The sequence below is a fragment of the Eptatretus burgeri genome, chromosome 3 (genome assembly GCF_056783735.1).
Source record: "Eptatretus burgeri isolate ZD-2024b chromosome 3, Ebu_testis_v1, whole genome shotgun sequence".
NCBI classification, from domain to species: Eukaryota; Metazoa; Chordata; class Myxini; order Myxiniformes; family Myxinidae; genus Eptatretus; species Eptatretus burgeri.
Genome location: NC_140963.1, coordinates 130,238,543 through 130,255,927, shown reverse-complemented (window position 1 = coordinate 130,255,927; position 17,385 = coordinate 130,238,543). Strand labels below are relative to the sequence as shown.

The 17,385-nt window shown below is 43.3% G+C and overlaps 1 protein-coding gene across 6 annotated transcripts in view; it reads right to left on the bottom strand.

The window, feature by feature from the left end:
• The window catches only part of LOC147030968 (macrophage mannose receptor 1-like), a 355,425-nt gene that overhangs the window by 23,108 nt on the left and 314,932 nt on the right, over nt 1-17,385 (bottom strand). For all 6 annotated transcript variants that reach the window (XM_085875590.1, XM_085875591.1, XM_085875593.1 and 3 more), the window contains one exon: nt 9,618-9,776. In XM_085875590.1, coding sequence (XP_085731716.1) covers nt 9,618-9,776 — 159 coding nt within the window. The remainder of the gene's footprint in view (nt 1-9,617; nt 9,777-17,385) is intronic.

The window sequence follows — 17,385 nt, the reverse complement described above, 5'->3', positions numbered from 1 at the left end:
CACACACACACACACACACGCTTATCATTTTAGCAATAGATGCAAAAATCGAATATAGTTTCTCTTATGGCTCCGAAACCAAACAAACAATATATTTAGAACAGCTCTCACAGCCCCTCCATCCCTTTCACTTCCATTTTGCACCATGATTAACAGTAAACTTACCCTACGATTTTACAAGCCCCGTATATGACTTGCCCATCACTATTCAGAAGCACCCAAACTAGATACGGTGTCTCCCTCTCCCAGCAACTCCTTCGTTGTGCAGAGGCACAGCCCTTTTTCTCAGGTACTTTTCCAGGTATTTTCGGCTTTGTGAACCATTTTAGGGACATCCTTATCTCGCATGCATGTTAGCAGTTCACATGTTCCCCAAAGATCCCTATATCTCGGGGTTTCTGCACATGCATGCCGAGTATTCTGGGGCAGATTACGTCATTTTGAAAGTCCCATGTTTTTATTCTTCACTATTGAGGGAATGTCAATTCTCCTTGGTGAACAGCTTGGTATGTGACCTGAACCACCATTGAAGTCATACATTATCCTACTAAAAGTTTTGGGACACACGCTTTTCCTGACAATGCATAACAAGCTTCGGGTATGTGCTCCCTTTTTTATTTATCTTGCACAGCCTCCCGACAGCTTAGTCACAGCTTGGACCCTTACTCTAACTGTTATTGGGTTTTGATAGGTTGTTCGTGGGACTCTTCCACAACATCACACAGACCTTGCTGTCACACTTGAACAATGTGTCCCCACGTTTATTAATCCACAAAACTTGTATCCATGTTTAAAGGCTACCCATTAGCTTTGTAACATGATATGTAACACCGTCTCTTGACCAAATTGATTAAAGGCTTGTGGACAGAACCTCTTGTGTAATTTTCCATGCAAGGTTCAATCAACTGCACCGGTGCTATCCTGAAATCCAAACGATTCCCTCCACTCTCTCATTATATCACTCAGTTCCTTATAATGTCTCCTTGAAAGTCTGTTCCATCATGTTCCATCTGAAAGTCTAACGTGGGGTTCACTGCTTTCTTAAGATTATTTTGATGATCTGCCAGATCTTCTTGTTGCTCTTATGTATACAAGTACAAGGCTGCAGGATAGCATCATTGTCTGAGGCTGCAGCAATGCCCTCTGTAGGGCAGCAATTTGGAATTTGTTCATCGTGCTGGTGACAGCTTGCCTATTCTTCATGAAGGACACCATGGGATCTTCAACATCCACCAACAAAGGGGACACCCAGTTTAACATCCATCTGAGGGATGGCACACACATTGATGAATCACCCTGCTTATAAAACACCAGGATGACAGTTTGTACCTGGGTCAGGATTTGAATCCAGACTAGGCAGCTTAGAGGCACCTCTTGGCCATCCTGTCAGCCATATCGGCCAGATCAATGTCAGGGATGTTGTAACTTGTAGTCTTTCACTACACGATGACATCACAGCAGTTAATTTGGGGATTGTTCGGACAGTTTAAATTGTCCTGAAATCGATGCTCACTCTCTAACAACCAACTATCGTTCCTCATTGGAACCCATCTGGGACAAGACTGAGCAAGTACACGAATTCACCAACGATTGAAACTGTGTGAATTGATCATATTAACTAAATGCTAATCAGATGTACCTCGAGGCAATTCTCACAACTTCAAAGAGGTGTCTTATCTCGTGAATTTTAACAGGATAATAAACTGGAATTGACGCAAAAATGATGGAATATGCAGCAAAGAGGAATTAACAGTCCGATTTTATTTCATCTCACCTTGAAGGTTACTTTATGAAGCTTCAAGAGTCTGCCTCAGCAGTTACAAATCACTGAGGGTCCTAAAAATTAAGGCAGGCGATCAATCCTGCAATTTGCTATTACAGGTAACTCGGATTGTGGCCAAAGTGCCAATCCAAAGGCTTACTTTGTTTCATTGCCTCTGGCTGAAGACAGCAGTACAGCATGAAGAATTTGGATTCTAAGCTTCTGCAAATTAAGCTCGACTTGGAAGAATTACCGTGTCTATCAAAATGGTCAATCAAAACCCAATTAATGACGTTTATGGAGGAGGTATTCTGCTTCTCATCATTGATCTAATCTCCATGCAATGCCAATCCCCATTTGGAGATTCATATAAGACGAGCACAGGGGTACCTGGCATTTCCCGGTGCTGTTTTAATCCTGTTGGCATTTTTGAAATCAAATTTTGTTTTCTATTTTTTTTTTGTGTGGGGGGTCTAAAACACTTCCCGACATCCACTAAGGAATGGGGTTGGGGATTATTTAATATTACCTTTCACATTGTTACAAAGGCTTCGGTGGGATGGAGCGGATTTTAAAAATCTCCAAAAAATCTAACTTTTTTTTTCCCCAAATTTTCAAAAAACGTTTTTTGCATAAAACACCTCCTGGTACTCACTGATGCACCTCTGAGAGTTTAACGAAGATCTGTTTTGCTATATCTAAGAAAAATGGCAACAAACACATATAATACAGATTCCCTGAGAGCAAATGAGGATTATTTTTTTTCTACACACTGTTGATGCTTGTGTAAGAGCTAACACAGAGAAGATGTAGCAAAGGGAGCAGGAGAGAAAATAAGCAGGAGACAAGAGGGGTGGGAGAAGGAAGCACAAAACAGTGGAGAACAGAGACATTAGGAGATCTGTGGAAGGAAGAGGGATGGGGTGGGGAACATGGGGTATACAAGATGGACATTACAGGGACTTCCAGGAACCAAAGCAGGGAATTTGAAGGTGGTGGATATGGGGTGGATTAACGGGGGTAGAAAAGATCGTGGTTTTGGATGGGGAACATAAGAGGTGGTAGTGAACAGCTGTTTTGAAGACCTGAAGGAAAGAGTGGGAGTGAAGAGAGTGTGGGAGTTGGTTACAGAGGTGGGAAAAGAGGAATGAAAGAGTGAAGGTGAGCAGTAATTCTTGATTTTTGTAGTTTTACAAGAAGGGGGTTGCTGGCGGACCTTGAACGCCCTGCGGAAATATGGGGGGGGGGGGTGAGAGAGGGGGGACAGATCACAGACAGGGCAGGGGAGGCAAGGCCAGAGAAGAGACATTGGAAGACAGAAAGACCACCGACCTGCCTGTGGTGAGAGTGAGAGGCCCAAAGACAGCTTCATCACAGGAGATACCAATGATCCTAAATGCCTTGGCTTCCATAGCGTGAAGCCAAGAAAGGTGAGGGGCAGGAGCACCAGCTCAGAGGGGAGAGCATTACTCTGTCAGGCTGTGGACGAAAGCTTTGTCTGACGAAAGTGTCTGGAGAGGGTTCCAGACGGTCCTTTCAGAGAGAGACATCGTAAGAGTGTGAGATTTGTCAAGATTGAATGACATGTTCCAAATGTTGGACCCAGGAGTGATTTTATTTCATTTTATCCAGATCTGCAAAGAGTGAAGAAGCTGCCTGCCGATCTCAAGGATGAGAGATGGTATGGCAGAGGGTGGAGTCAACAGCAAAGAGATAAAGAGGATTTTCCAGAGAGTCGGAGAGATCATTGATGAAAACCAGAAAAAATAACAGGGTCCAGAACGCTACCTTGAGGAACTCCAGCCTGGACAGGAAGGGGGGATGAAAGAACTCCATTGAGGGCCACACGTTGGCTGCGAAAGGAGAGGAAATTGTGAGCCATGAGTAGAGATGTCCTTGGATACCATAGGAAGAGAGTTTTGTGAGCAGGGCTGGGTGCCAGACTGTATTGAAAGCTTGTGATATGTCTCAGGAGATGGCTCTGATCTCATGTTTGGCATTTTGCACTTCCACCATTGTTGGGAAAGCAGAAGCATCACGTCCAGGGCAGAGTGACCTGATTTGAATCCAAATTGATGATCGTAAATCAATCCATTGGAGAAGAGGAAGGATTTAATGTCGAAGTGATGATGGATTCCATGACCTGGCTGATGATTGGAAGTAGGCTGATTGGTCGAAAGTTGCAGGGATCTGTTTTTGCATCTTTTTATGCAGAGTGATAATGTTTGCTGATTTACAGGCAGATGGCAGATGTTTTTGATGATTTCCAGTTTGGTAACTATGTGAAAGGTTGTGACAATGAGAAAGGTAATATTAAATGATGCCTGACTCCAAACATGAGGTGAGACTGGAGTCAAAACATAGATCCAGGCTTTCAATGACATCTTGGATGCTGCTCTCCTGTCTGTACCTGTTTGTGGTGAGGATGTTGTCAGTCACAGAGAGATTCACTTACTTTGGCAGTGATATTCATTTCTCTGCTGGCTGTGAGCCAGAGGTCAATAGACGTTTGGGTCAGGCCTGGGGAGTCATGGATTCACGGGATCATGGGGTGTGGCACTGTCGGTACCTGTGCAGAAGGACGAAAGTCCGAGTCTTGTTCTACGGATGGGAGACTTTGACTCTGACCAGGGATCTCAGACGGAGCCTTAATTCCTTTGGTACAAGGTCTCTTCAGAGAATTCTTGGCTCTCGTTGGTCGGACTTTCTGTCCAACGAGCGGTTGCTGAGAAAGGCTCAAATGAGATCTGTTACCTGCATAGTCCGTGAGTGTCAGCTGCGGCTGTATGGACATGTGGCTCGTTTTCCTGACGCTGATCCTGCTCACCAGATTCTCTCAGCGAGGGAGTCTCATGAGTGGAGGAGGCCAATGGGCCGACCACATACCTCGTGGTTGCAGCAGGTTGACCAGCATCTCAAGGAGATGGGGATGGGTCAGGCATCTGCCTGGGGATGGCGAGACGGAGGCCCCTGGAGTGGAAAGTGGAACGGCAGAAAACGGACACAATGACGCACTGCTCCAGCGCATGCTCCTATCCCTGACCTGACTCCAATGGTTGCTGATTTCCAGGACTTGAGCAAATGAGAGGGTGACTAGAACAGAGAGAAGGTGAGCACGAGCAGCAGAGCAGGTTTTTAGGACACGTGGGCTGTTGCCCTCTGCACCAGTTGCAGAATTAGTCAAGGTTTGACAGCAAAATCTCCATCTTGTTGGGAGAAAAAGATACCATCCAGGAACAGCTGGGTGTGACTGGGTAAGGTGGGTACAGAAAGCGATGGTTTTGGGACACAATATTTCGAAGGAAACATGGAGTTTAGGCATTCAGCCTTTTCAAATGCAGTGTTAGCTGTGCAGCCATTTGAGGTGAGGGAGGGGATAGAGGGGGAACATACAACACAAAAAGACTTAAACAGACGCCACCAGGATTTGGAGGAAGAAGACAGGTTTGAGAGTTCAGATATGAGATTAGAATAACGTTATTTCCTGGCTCTCTTCAGGGTAGACACACACTTGTTCCGAGCTTTGTGGAAAGAACTGAAATTGCCCTCAGTTGGGTTTGCTTTCGATGAGGCGAAAGCAAGTTATTTCAGGACAACTGCCTCACCACAAGCTTCAGTGTACCATGGGCGGGAGGAGAGGTATGACAACTGAAGACGAGAGGGGATAAAAAAAAAAGAGAGAGAGAGAGAGAGAGAGAGAGAGAGAGAGAGAGAGAGAGAGAGAGAGAGAGAGAGAGAGAGAGAGAGATGAAGAGAGACAGAGACATGAAGAGATGAAGGGAGGGAGAGAGAGAGAGTGGTGAGGTGAGAGAGAGGGGGTGAGGTGGGGAGGGGAGAGAGAGGGGTGAGGTTAGGGGGAGAGAGAGGGGAGAGAGAGAGAGAGAGAGAGAGAGAGAGAGAGAGAGAGAGAGAGAGAGAGAGAGAGAGAGAGAGAGAGAGAGAGAGAGAGAGAGAGAAAGAGAAAGAGAAAGAGAAAGAGAAAGAGAAAGAGAAAGAGAAAGAGAAAGAGAAAGAGAAAGAGAGAGAGAGAGAGAGAGAGAGAGAGAGAGAGAGAGAGAGAGAGAGAGAGAGAGAGAGAGAGAGAGAGAGAGAGAGAGATTCTTTGAAAGAATTCCCAGAACAAGTTGATGTTGGAGAAAGTAGCAATGGGATACCAGTCTAGAAGTTTGATGGCTGCTTGGAGACCCTGCCAGTCAGCCTGAGTGAAATGCCAGACTCGACGGCGCTGAGGTGGTTCTCTAATAACAGCCAGAGAGCTATCCACTTTGACAAGGACGTGGTCGGAAGAACAGCTTGGAGCAGAGGAAGAACAGCATTTAGGGGAATTGGTCAAAATCAAATCCAGAAGAGATGGAGTAACGTTGGTTGAGATCCGGGTCGGGAAGTTGACCGATTGAGTCAGTCCCAATGAGTTGCAGAAGTCCTTTGCTGAAGTGCCATGGCAGGTGAGCGAGGAACCCACACCCAACCATCTGGCATGATGGCAATTTAAGTCACCACATATGAGGAAGAGAGAGTTGGTATGAGAGGATAGAAGTTGGTCAATGTTTTTGGTGAGCGAGATGTAAATGGAGTCATCACTGTTTGGTGGACGGTACAGCACATATAAACACGAGATGGGAGTGGAGGGGATGCCGTAGCCAGAGGTATTCCTGAGTGTGTGGGGGAGTGAGAGCAGTGCATGGGGAGTGAGGAATAGAGTTTTTGATGAAGAGAGCAACTCCGCCACCAGGACGAGGCTCAGGTCTATCACACCGGAGGAGGGAGTAACCAGGGAGAGAAACTAAGGAGTCAGAGACGTCTTGAGGGAGGAAAGTTTCTGTTAAGCAGATTATGTCTGGTTTGGCAGTGACAACCTGTATGGAAAGATCTGTCAGGTTAGAGCAAAGGCTCCAGATGGTTGGTGTCCATACTGTTAAGGAAGAGGGAGGTGAGGAGACTTTGAGTGCAGAGGAGGGGAGGGCAAAGGGGTGTGGGGGGGTTGGATGAGGGAGGAGGAGGGGAGGTAGTGAGAGTTGCTGACAGTTGATGACAGATTGCAGAAGAGCTTGGGATGGGGGGTGGGGGGCAAGGAGGACAAAAGGCTTGGTGGTGATGGGGTGAGGCAGAGTGTACTAAGAGAGGGAGTATTAAGAGAGGGGCAGAGGAAAGTCGAAGATTGGAGGAGGTGGAGGAATGAGTTGGAAGAGAGAGGGAGGTGGAGGCAGCTTTTGGATGTTGCTGGGGGGGGGGGGCTTGAGAAGGGGGAGTGAGGGGAGAGCTTTTGAGAAAGGTAAGAGGGAAGCTTCGGGGTGGGAGGGGGTGAAGAGAGTGAAGGTTGCTTTGAGAGGGAGGGGTGAGAAGGAAGCTTTGAGAGGGAGGGGGGATGATGAGAACAGGCACAGCAATGGGGCAGAAGTGCGAGGGGAGAGGTGGGTGAAGGGAAAGATGAGACCTGGTAGTGGTATGGTGAAGAAGGGAGTAGGCAGGGGGAGGCACAATATTTGAGGGGTTAGGAAGAGTGTGAGGTGTGATGAGAGGAAAGAAAGAGCATGTTTGAGTTATTGAGGAGTGCACTGATTGAGAGAGTGAGATATCTGTTTGGTTAGAACAGAGCCCACTGATGTTGGATCACCACATATTTTGGGACACCAGTGGATGAGCTGTTAGTAAAGCAGAGGACAGTGAAGAGGTGCTAAGAGAGGAGGTAGGATGAGGGGTAAGAGGAGGGTATAATGGATGAGAAGTTACATTGAGGTAGAATTAAGGAGGTGGGGTGAATTGGCGCTGAAGTTAGAAAGAAAGCATGATTGATGGAACATGAGCGTGCATTGCAAACTGTGATTTTTTATTTTTTTAGATCCTTGTGGAGGATCTCGAAGTCTTACTCACGTTGTTGTTCTTCATCTTATTCTTGTGGACTTTTTTGTTTCACAGCCTACAGTTTTCATCGAAACTTCCTGAAACTTGGCATATACATGTAAAAATACCCTGCGTAGACAGTCACCATCTCCGATTTTGAAAATTCCTCCCAGAAAAAATGTTAGGACGTCAAAATATCTCCGCTAATGGCAATCGCCTAAAAAATTATCTCCGAAACGAGGAAAGCTTTTTAAATTCTGTTTGCGGGAATCGAACAGGGCATCAGCAGAGATGAATTACCGCACATATGATACATCACTATGACGTCATATCAATTTTTATGACGTCATTCCTATTTTTTGACATTTTTTGTTTTTTGTTTCATTTGTTTCACAGCTTACAGTTTTCATCGAAACTTCCTGAAACTTGGCATATATATGTAAAAATTATCTGCGCAGACAGTAACCATCTCCGATTTTGAAAATTCCTCCCAGAAACAAAGTTATGACGTCAGAATATCTCCGCTAATGGAAATCGCCGAAAAAATTATCTCTGAAACTAGGCAAGCTTTTTGAATTCTGTTTTCGGGAATCGAACAGGGCATTAGCAGAGATGAATTGCCACACATATGATACATCACCATGACGTCATATCAATTTTATGACGTCATTCCTATTTTTTGTTTCACAACCCAGAGTTTTCATTGGATCTTCGTGAAACTTGCCATGTATATGCAGAAATCCCACACGCAGGCAGTAACCATCTCCGATTTTGGAAATTCTTCCTAGAAAAAAAGTTGACGTCATAATATTGCCGCTAATGGAAATCGCCTCTACCATTATCTCCGAAACGAGGCAAGCTGTTTGAATTTTGTTTGCGGGAATCAAGCCGGGCATTAGCACAGATAATTTATTGCAAACCTGATACATCACAATGACATCATATTCGTTTTTATGACGTCATCATTAAGAGGATGAGGATCTTAACTCATTTGAGTTTTTTAATCAGATATACGTTTAAGGATGTTACGTGAGGGATGCAATAAAAGTGAGTGAAGAGAATGGAGAAAATAAACGTAATAACAGTGGAACTTTTTAGACACGGGATGAAGGAAAGGTCAAGTTGAAAACAGTGTTTTGAAGAAGAAGAGTCGTGAATTATAATACAATACAGAGAGCCACACATGTGGAAGTGGAAGTTGAAACATTTTCAGACAGTTTTTTAAAATTATTATTATTATTACTAAGATTCGGCAAGATAATGGGAAAAGGAAAGGTTGAAGAAAAGATCGTGAAGGTGTATGGTGAATGTGGATCGGCAAAAGAGGAAGAAGAAGAAGAGGTGGTGGAGAAGTCACATGGTTACAGTGGGTATAAAGGTGAGAAGGGAAAAGATATTTTTAAAAAATTTTAATTAAAAAAATCTTTTAAGACATGAAACAGAGGAATTGAGGTGAAAAAAACTGAAGGTAATAAGTAGAAAATACAACAACTAAGATCAATGACTAAACAACAATAAGGATGACACTAAGATCCTACCTATGAGAAAGAGGTACCACCCCATCCACATTCCCTTAACAGAATAAGAAGAAATAAAAAATATATGGTGGGATCATTGATGTCCCACGTGTAAGCAAATTAGAAATCCAACCTGATGTCAAACCTGTCTGAAGAACAAAGGAGGTCCGTTAACAACCCATTGAACAATGGTGTCCTTCATGATACAGTACCCAATGCATGGTGCGGGATGATTTCATTTTGATGCAGTTCTTTCAGGAATAGGACCCAGTACAAAAATCAGCTCAATGAAGAGCATGTTATCAATAAATATAAAAAAACCCCAATAAATTATTAACTAAAAGGAAACAAAATACAAAATATAACAATTATAGCATAAAACCATGCTTACGTGTAGCAAGCACAAGTACCGACCGAACCAAAGAAATTGTATATTCTGTATCATTGTGTTGCTGAGTCATTGTGGTGGATGTGAAGGAGTTAAATGAGATTCTTACTTGGGGGGAGCTTGCATACATAGCTATAGTGATTCCTGCAATTCTGAAGTATCCATTTGCCGGCAGAATTCATGTGTGTGCAGTCTGTGGAATATCCAGTCGGCTCGCCGCTGGCCCAGTTGGAGAAATTGAACAAACTGTCGTCTGTCCACTGCATCACTGAGCACAAAGACATGGTGGTGGGGGGGGGGGGGAGAGGAAAAACAGTTTATAGTGGACATGTATGTATGCAAATAAAAGGTGATAAAATAATGACGACTACACAACGAAATATGTACTGCAATGTCCATAGGGGCTCACCATTACCTCCATGTGCAATTTGTGGTGTGATGGGTTGTGTGATGCCTGGTGTTGGCTTAATGGTTAAGGTAGTGGGCTTGGGATCCTAGGGTCCTGAGTTCAAATCCCGCTCAGCTGTTGAATTAACACCAGGTGGGGTTGACTCTACCTGTCATCCTTCCGAGGTCGGCAAAATGAGTGCCAGCATGCTGGTATACTGTGTCGGAGTGGCGACCCGTCCAGGATTGTTCCCAATAGCCAAGGAGACTGCTTCGGCGGCACCAACGCTCTGCACAGAGTATGGTCCTAATGGATGGATGGATGGGTTGTGTGATGCCTGGTGTTGGCTTCATGGATATGGTGGTGGGCTTGGGATCCGAGGGTCCCGAGTTCAAATCCTGCTCTCCTGTCGAATTTATACCAGGTGGGGTTGACTCAGTCTGTCATCCTTCCGAGGTCAGCAAAATGAGTACCAGCTTCCTGAGATGATTGAGCCATTTGAGTATCCTGCGTCAGAGTGGCGACCTGTCCAGGGTTGTGCCCAATAGCCCAAGAGACTGTCAGCATCAATGCTCCAGACAGAGTATGGTGTCAATGGATGTTTGGATTGGTTGTATGCCAAGGAAGCATGCATGGCAAACCAATTTGTCAGGCCTGATGTTTGAAACGGCGCATGTTTTTCAATTTGTTACCCTCGCCAGAAGAGAAGATGTTGTGTTTGAGTCCATTTGCTTGTCTGTTTGTCCACACAGAATGTGAGAATGTGTATTAATTACATTAGACCCTTTAGAACTCGAAGTCCCCTGAAACCATTTAGAGCCTTTCGAACCTGAAAACCCTTTGAGACCCCGAAGGCCCTTTAGAGCACCAATACCCTCAAGACCCTTTATAACCCTAAGACCCCATAGACCTCATCACACCCTTTGGGGTCCATTTGACCCTTAGAAACGAGTCGAAGGGTCTTCGGGGCTCAACAGTCTATCCTTTGGACCTTCACACATTTTAATACCCTGTAGACTCCTTTGACCTGTCGACCCTTTTTGCGTGTTTTGGGACCCTGAGACCCCTTCAGACAATTGCAACCCTTTAGACTCCTTCAACCTTTTAAGACCCGTTGGACACTTTAGACCAATTTAGAACTTCAGACCTTTGACCTTAACACATTTACAACTATACCATTTAGACCTTTCATTTGCAATCAACTACCTTTCATTAAGTACATCCTTACATTGATTTGCCACACAAAACAAGTCCTGGTGAGGGTCTGCAATATTTGATTGCTCTTTCTTGTTAACCTCCGCTATCTTCGAAGATGGATGAAGGTTACTGTTTTCAGTTTTCACCCCTTTCTGTTTGTTTGTTACTTACGAAATCTAAAGATTTCATAAGTATATTGATGACTTCCGTTTCTGTTTGTTTGTTTGTGTGTTTGTTTGTAGGCACGATAACTCGAGAACGGAAGAAGCTACCAATGTCAAATTACACCACGTGATTCAGGAGGGTGATGGCTATTGCTGATTAGATTTTGGTCAAAATCGGTCAAAGGTCAAGGTCACAGTGAGGTCAAATATTCAATTTTTGATGGTTTGGTACAGATAACTCGAGAACGGAAGAAGCTACCAATGTCAAATTACACCACGTGATTCAGGAGGGTGATGGCTATTGCTGATTAGATTTTGGTCAAAATCGGTAAAAGGTCAAGGTCACAGTGAGGTCAAATATTCGATTTTTGATGGTTTGGTACAGATAACTCGAGAACGGAAGAAGCTACCAATGTCAAATGACACCATGTGATTCAGGACGGTGATGGCGAGTGCTGATTAGATTTTGGTCAAAATCGGTCAAAGGTCAAGGTCACAGTGAGGTCAAACATCCAAAAAATGATAACTCGAGAACGGAAGAAGCGACCAATGTCAAATTACACCACGTGATTCAGGAGGGTGGTGGCTCGCGCTGATTATATTTTGGTCAAAATCGGTCAAAGGTCAAGGTCACAGTGAGGTCAAACATCCAAAACATTTGATTTTTGATGGTTTGGTACAGAATCATCGTAGAAACTTCTGGTTTGCGTCGCTACCTTCTCTCGAGAAAGCTTTTATTAGACAAGGTCAGAGGTCCAGTTGACGATTTCGTAAGTACCAGTCTATGACTGCTTGTTACTTATGAAATCTAAAGAGTTCTTAAGTATATTAATGACTTCCGTCCTCTGTTTGTTACTTACGAAATCTAAAGATTTCGTAAGTATATTGATGCCTTCCGTTTCTGTTTGTTTGTTACCTACGAAATCAAGAGATTTCGTAAGTATATTGATGAATTCCGTTTCTGTTTGTTTGTTTGTTTGTTTGTAGGCACGATAACTCGAGAATGGAAGAAGCTACCAATGTCAAATTACACCAGGTGATTCAGGAGGGTGATGGCTAGTGCTGATTAGATTTTGGTCAAAATCGGTCAAAGGTCAAGGTCACAGTGAGGTCAAACATTCGATTTTTGATGGTTTGGAAAAGAATCATCATAGAAACTTCTGGTTTGCGTCGCCACCTTCTCTCGAGACAGCTTTTATTCGACAAGGTCAGAGGTCAAGTTGACGATTTCGTAAGTACCAGTTTATGACTGCTTGTTTGTTTGTTTGTTTATTTGTAGGCACGATAACTCGAGAACAGAAGAAGCTACCAATGTCAAATTGGACCACGTGATTCAGGAGGGTGGTGGCTCGCGCTGATTAGATTTTGGTCAAAATCGGTCAAAGGTCAAGGACACAGTGAGGTCAAACATCCAAAACATTCGATTTTTGATGGTTTGGTACAGAATCATCGTAGAAACTTCTGGTTTGCGTCGCTACCTTCTCGAGAGACAGCTTTTATTAGACAAGGTCAGAGGTCAAGTTGACGATTTCATAAGTACCAGTCTATGACTGCTTGTTTGTTTGTTTGTAGGCACGATAACTCGAGAACGGAAGAAGCTGCCAATGTCAAATTACACCACGTGATTCAGGAGGGTGATGGCTCGCGCTGATTAGATTTTGGTCAAAATCGGTCAAAGGTCAAGCATCCAAAAAATGACAACTTAAGAACGGAAGAAGCTACCAATGTCAAATCAGACCACGTGATTCAGGAGGGTGGTGGCTAGCGCTGATTAGATTTTGGTCACAATCGGTCAAAGGTCAAGGTCACGGTGAGGTCAAACATCCAAAACATTCGATTTTTGATGGTTTGGTACAGAATCATCGCAGAAACTTCTGGTTTGCATCGCTACCTTCTCAAGAGACAGCTTTTATTAGACAAGGTCAGAGGTCAAGTTGACGATTTCGTAAGTACCAGTCTATGACTGCTTGTTTGTTTGTTTGTTTGTTTGTAGGCACGATAACTCGAGAACGGAAGAAGCTACCAATGTCAAATTACACCACGTGATTCAGGCGGGTGATGGCTAGTGCTGATTAGATTTTGGTCAAAATCGGTCAAAGGTCAAGGTCACAATGAGGTCAAACATAATTCCGTAAATTCATGTGGAGTAATGGGGTATTTTTGCTTCGCGCGACGTTACGAGTTCGTTTTAACTTCGATTTTAATTTTGTCTTCGGTTTTTGCAATCGCTTAGGACGCTTAAATCTCGGTTGTCGAAATTCTGGTAAAAATCGGATGTTTTGGAGACGTTTTCAGATTGTATAAAAAATATTTCACTCGACGCGTCACGGGTCGTCCCATGATGCAGTGCGCTCGAGCAGACGCGTCGTTGAGTTACGTTAAGGTATAATTGCGTGGAGAAATGGAGATTTTTGCTTCGGTCGACGTTACGATTTTGATGGTTTGATACAGAATCATTGTAGAAACTTTTGGTTTGCGTCGCTACCTTCTCGAGAGACAGCTTTTATTAAACAAGGTCAGAGGTCAAGTTGACGATTTCGTAAGTACCAGTCTATGACTGCTTGTTTGTTTGTTTGTTTGTGTGTTTGTGTGTTTGTGTGTTTGTGTGTTTGTTTGTAGGCACGATAACTCGAGAACGGAAGAAGCCACCAATGTCAAATTACACCACGTGATTCAAGAGGGTGATGGTTTGCGCTGATTAGATTTTGGTCAAAATCGGTCAAAGGTCAAGGTCACAGTGAGGTCAAACATAATTCCGTAAATTCATGTGGAGAAATGGAGTATTTTTGCTTCGCTCGACGTTACGAGCTCGTTTTAACTTCAATTTTAATTTTGTCTTCGGTTTTTGCGATGCTTAGGACGCTTAAAACTCGGTTGTCGAAATTCTGGTAAAAATCGGATGTTTTGGAGACGTTTTAAGATTGTATAAAAAATATTTCACTTGACGCGTCACGGGTCGTCCCATGATGCAGTGCGCTCGAGCAGACGCGTCGTTGAATCACGTTAAGGTTTTTCCGTGTGCCGCTGACGGTGTTTTCAATAAACATGGTGTTAAAAAGTCATTTTTTATCCCAATAAAGGTTATCGTCGCATGCCTGACTCGCTAAGCCGTCGGATTATGTAAAGATTGTTGGTGGATGGCCGTATAGTACGGTTTTGTGACTTTGATGAAATAATATTCAATAATTGCGTGGAGAAATGGAGTATTTTTGCTTCGCTCGACGTTACGAGTTCGTTTTAACTTCGATTTTAATTTTGTCTTCGGTTTTTGCGATCCCTTAGGATGCTTAAAACTCGGTTGTCAAAATTCTGGTAAAAATCAGATGTTTTATGAGATTTTTTTCGGGTGTTGTATCTGAGGTATTATGCACTGAAGATTATGCTAATGAGGGGGATTGTAACACACGGCATTACGCGCTCGTTAGGTCATCTCTATCATCTCAGTTGAGATGACCTAATAATAAGTCTCGAAGTCTGTCCGTACGTACGTCCGTCCACAATCAAACCGAGTGGAGACAAATAACCAAGAGTGGAATGGATAGAGGTCGATGAGACATGCACAACGATATAACTTTCAAGGTCGTCCAAGGTCGAGGTTAACGTCACGAGGCTGTCAAAGTTGCGAAAATCGTCGATTTCCAATCGTATCTCCTCCCTCATTTATCAAGAGAGATCAAATGTTATTCGTGATTCAGATACTATGGACTATTATCGAGAACAACACGAGCCATTTTTTTGAAATTTGCTCTCTTTCCGATTTTATAGCCCTTCAAACTTCGCTCTGATTCCCTGTATGGGCCGTTCATAAAGTACATACAAAAAAAAAAGTATTAAATTAAGAACCGGAACTCTGAGACAAATATTATATTTGAAGCTTTTGTCAGATTTAACTAAAACAATGGAACACAACTTTATATGCACACTTACTTTCATTTATGACATTAACATTGTCATGAATGTCAATTTGTACTTTTATTTTCATAAATGACGTGCTGTGATATTAAAAGAAAAAGGTAAATTACCCCGCTAGGGACTGCATCGTCATGACTTACAAAAACCGGTTCATAAGGAACTGCTGGCTTTGCAAGCGATTAGTGATGTATGAGGGGGGTGGGTGGTTTGAAGCCCGTGTATGGCCTGAGACAGGGGTGGGTGGTTTAAAGCCCGCGTACGGCCTGCTTACAGGGGTGGGCGGGTGGTACGACGGCTGCATACATACATTATGAAAGTGGTGTCAGACTACATGAAAGCGTTTCAGAAGATGAAGGTGAGCCTGTCGTCATCGCGAGGGGGAAAAATATCCCCGTTCACAGGAACATTTTAGTCGTGATGTTGAATCCGTTGACGTCAATAATTGTTCCATATTACTGTATTACAATAGTTAAGAATTACTGATGCATTTGAGATAAATCTACAGTTCGTTGTAATCTTCAAGTATTGTGATGTGATATGAGACACATATGGGGGTGGGTGGGTGGTCACTCGCCTACATACAGAGGGGGTAGGTGGGGGTCACTAGCCTACATACAGAGGGGGTGGGTGGGGGTCACTAGCCTACATATAGAGGGGGTGGGTGGGGGTCGATAGCCTACATACAGAAGGGGGTGGGGGGTTTTGAAACCCGGAAGTACAGCGTACATACTTTATAAACTGCCCCTATTCCAGTCTGGCACAGTTACTTTCGACCTCTCGCAGAGATGACCGGCACTCCCGCTCGGGGGTATTTTTTAAAGTCAATTTCAACCCTGCCTTTACTTTTGGTAACGGTGAAGTATGCTTAATACTCGGTTGTCGAAATTCTGGTAAAAATCGGATGTTTTATGAGATTTATGTTGGGTGTCATATCTGAGGCTAAACTGAAGATTATGGTCATGAGGGGGATTGTAACACCCGGCATTACGCGCTCGTTTTAAAGTCAATTTGCATGTTAATCATATCTATGTTTGGGACAGTACATGTTGAACAAGATTTTACTGACAACTTTAAACTTTATTGATATTAGAACATTTCGTAAACTGAATGTTCATTCCAACAAAATATATATTTAATTTCCAATACATTATGAGTAGTTCACAATATGTGCTGTTTGAAAATTGCATAGTCTATGCCAAATGTTAATCATGTACCGGTTGGCTGCTGCTGCAATATAGATTAGCTGGGGTGAGTTAGCAATTGCAGTTGAGAAATGCGTTGAATCCACGGCATGTATTTTCACATATTGTTTATAGATTAATTAAAAGTATAAGATAAATTAACTTGTCAACTTGATCTGCTGTAGGATTCACCTTTTGTGGCTCTTAACCGTCAAGTTGACGATTTTGTAAGTACCAGTCTATGACTGCTTGTTACTTACGAAATCTAAAGATTTCGTAAGTATATTGATGACTTCCGTTTCTGATTGTTACTTACGAAATCCTTAGATTTCATAAGTATATTGATGACTTCCGTTTCTGTTTGTTTGTTTGTAGGCACGATAACTCGAGAACGGAAGAAGCTACCAATGTCAAATTACACCATGTGATTCAGGAGGTTGATGGCTAGTGCCGATTAGATTTTGGTCAAAATCGGTCAAAGGTCAAGGTCACAGTGAGGTCAAATATTCGATTTTTGATGGTTTGATACAGATAACTCGAGAACGGAAGAAGCTACCAATGTCAACTTACACCACGTGATTCAGGAGGGTGATGGCTAGTGCTGATTAGATTTTGGTCAAAATCAGTCAAAGGTCAAGGTCACAGTGAGGTCAAACATCCAAAACATTCGATGGTTTGGTACAGAATCATCGTAGAAACTTCTGATTTGCGTCGCTACCTTCTCTCGAGACAGCTTTTATTGGACAAGGTCAGAGGTCAAGTTGACGATTTCGTAAGTACCAGTCTATGACTGCTTGTTTGTTTGTTTGTAGGCACGATAACTCGAGAACGGAAGAAGCTACCAATGTCAAATTACACCACGTGATTCAGAAGGGTGATGGCAAGTGCTGATTAGATTTTGGTCAAAATCGGTCAAAGGTCAAGGTCACAGTGAGGTCAAATATCCGATTTTTGATGGTTTGGTTCAGATAACTCGAGAACGGAAGAAGCTACCAATGTCAAATTACACCATGTCATTCAGGAGGGTGATGTCTA